General features: G+C 44.1%; 1 protein-coding gene across 1 annotated transcript in view; it reads left to right on the top strand.

The window, feature by feature from the left end:
* The window catches only part of fgf8a (fibroblast growth factor 8a), a gene marked incomplete at both ends in the record, with an annotated part of 6,202 nt that extends 5,776 nt beyond the window's left edge, over positions 1-426 (top strand). Inside the window, one exon of the mRNA XM_083923142.1 lies at positions 142-426. Coding sequence (XP_083779268.1) covers positions 142-426 — 285 coding nt within the window. The remainder of the gene's footprint in view (positions 1-141) is intronic.
* Positions 427-1,808: the final 1,382 nt, after the last annotated feature.

Below are 1,808 nucleotides of genomic sequence, written 5' to 3'. Positions count from 1 at the left end.
TGTGTGTGTGTGTGTGTGTGTGTGTGTGTGTGTGTGTGTGTGTGTGCACAGGGAAGCCGTTATACATCAGATATTTCCCATCTGTAAATCTTCTCTTAACATTCCCACTAACCATGTGTGTGTGTGTGTGTGTTTCTGCAGAAAAATGGACACGGCCGCGACTGTATCTTCACAGAGATTGTTCTGGAGAACAACTACACGGCGCTGAGGAACGCCCGCTACGAGAGCTGGTACATGGCCTTCACCCGTCGCGGGCGTCCAAGGAAAGGTTCAAGGACGCGCCAGCACCAGCGCGAGGTCCATTTCATGAAGAGGCTGCCGAAGGGGCAGCAGCCGGCCCACTCGAGCCACCACCGCCCTTTCGACTTCATCCACTACCCCTTCAGTCAAAGGACTAAACGCACGCGCTACTCGTCAGAGCGCTGAGGAGGGAGGAGATAGGAAAGACAGGGAGAAAAGAGGAGAGACTGACAGACTGACACTCCTCTGCTCTCCACCAAAACCTCTAAAGACATTTTATACTGAGCATTACTATATCTTAATCCGTAGGTTCTTTTCTATTTTTCTCAAAGTCAAAAAAAAGCTGTACATAGACAAAAATGTGAGAAATCTATTTTTGTATTCCAGACTTAGTACTGACCTGTGTAAAAAAACAAAAAGGTTGATTTTAGATGCACATGACTAATTGTCTGACTTATCGGGACATCTTAGTAGAGTGGGTTGTGTTTTTGTTTTACTTCATTTTGACCAGCGGAGTCTTTTTCTGGCTCTCGCCTGCTGCTCAAGGAGACTTGAAGGGCCCTGATGGACGCACTGCCAGGAACACAAAATGTCACACGCTGTGTGGCGCTAACACTGCAGCGTTTAATGCCTGGGATCATTCTGTATCTTCCTCACACAGTGATGGAACAATGTGGCAGCTACATTTGATAAACACAGGTTTCCTGTTCTGACTGTAATGTTGATGTGTACAAAATGCAGTGTGTAAGGAACCCCTCACCCTCTTGTGTTCTTGTTGCCCCCTGAATGTCTGTTTTTATACATATATAAATATATTTTTATTTGAGGATGTGTAAAATAATTTTAAGGATGGAATATTTATTTAAAATGTGTAATAAATGTACATTAAAATACTGATATTAAACTCTTGTTTGGTAAATGCTTGTTTTGGGCCCATTTGTGAGTCTGTAGAGGACGTAAAAAACAAACAACTTCTTTCACTTGATATATTTGTGCTCTTTTACTAATGGGATGTCAAAGATCACACGTTTGTAGCAGCAACATGTGACCATGGACAGCCTCATCTAAGTAAGCAGAGTACAAAAGTTCATATTAATAGTAGCCTACATACTTTCCAGTTACAATACCATTTCTTGACTATTTCTTGGCGAACATCCATCCATGCACACTTTTGCAGAATCTCCTGCTGTAGCGCACTTTGCCAGATATGGCTGCTGAGCCATAGACTGTATAATAGAGATGGACGTAGCTACCCTGACGTCACCCACTGATTTGTGCGCCACCATTTTAAAACCTCTAGTTTGGCTTTTCGTCCGTCACCATCTTGTTTTTTTTAAACCAGACATGACCGTATTTGGAAAAGATGGCGGAGCTGGGCGCCTAACCAGTGTCGTTTCAATGGCGCTGCACTTTGCTAAGCGTTAAAGAGAGAAACTGCGGATGTTTGACCAGCTGACGGGACTCCTGGAGTGGACTATTGCCAGCGGGTGAGCAGGGAGCTCTTTGTACTGTCCACACAGAGCTGGTTGAAAATAACTCATTTCCCTTAAGTTACCAGCTGAAGCTAG

The sequence above is a fragment of the Echiichthys vipera genome, assembly GCF_963691815.1.
Source record: "Echiichthys vipera genome assembly, chromosome: 11".
Classification (NCBI taxonomy): domain Eukaryota; kingdom Metazoa; phylum Chordata; class Actinopteri; order Perciformes; family Trachinidae; genus Echiichthys; species Echiichthys vipera.
This window is presented reverse-complemented; position numbering and strand designations above follow the sequence as displayed.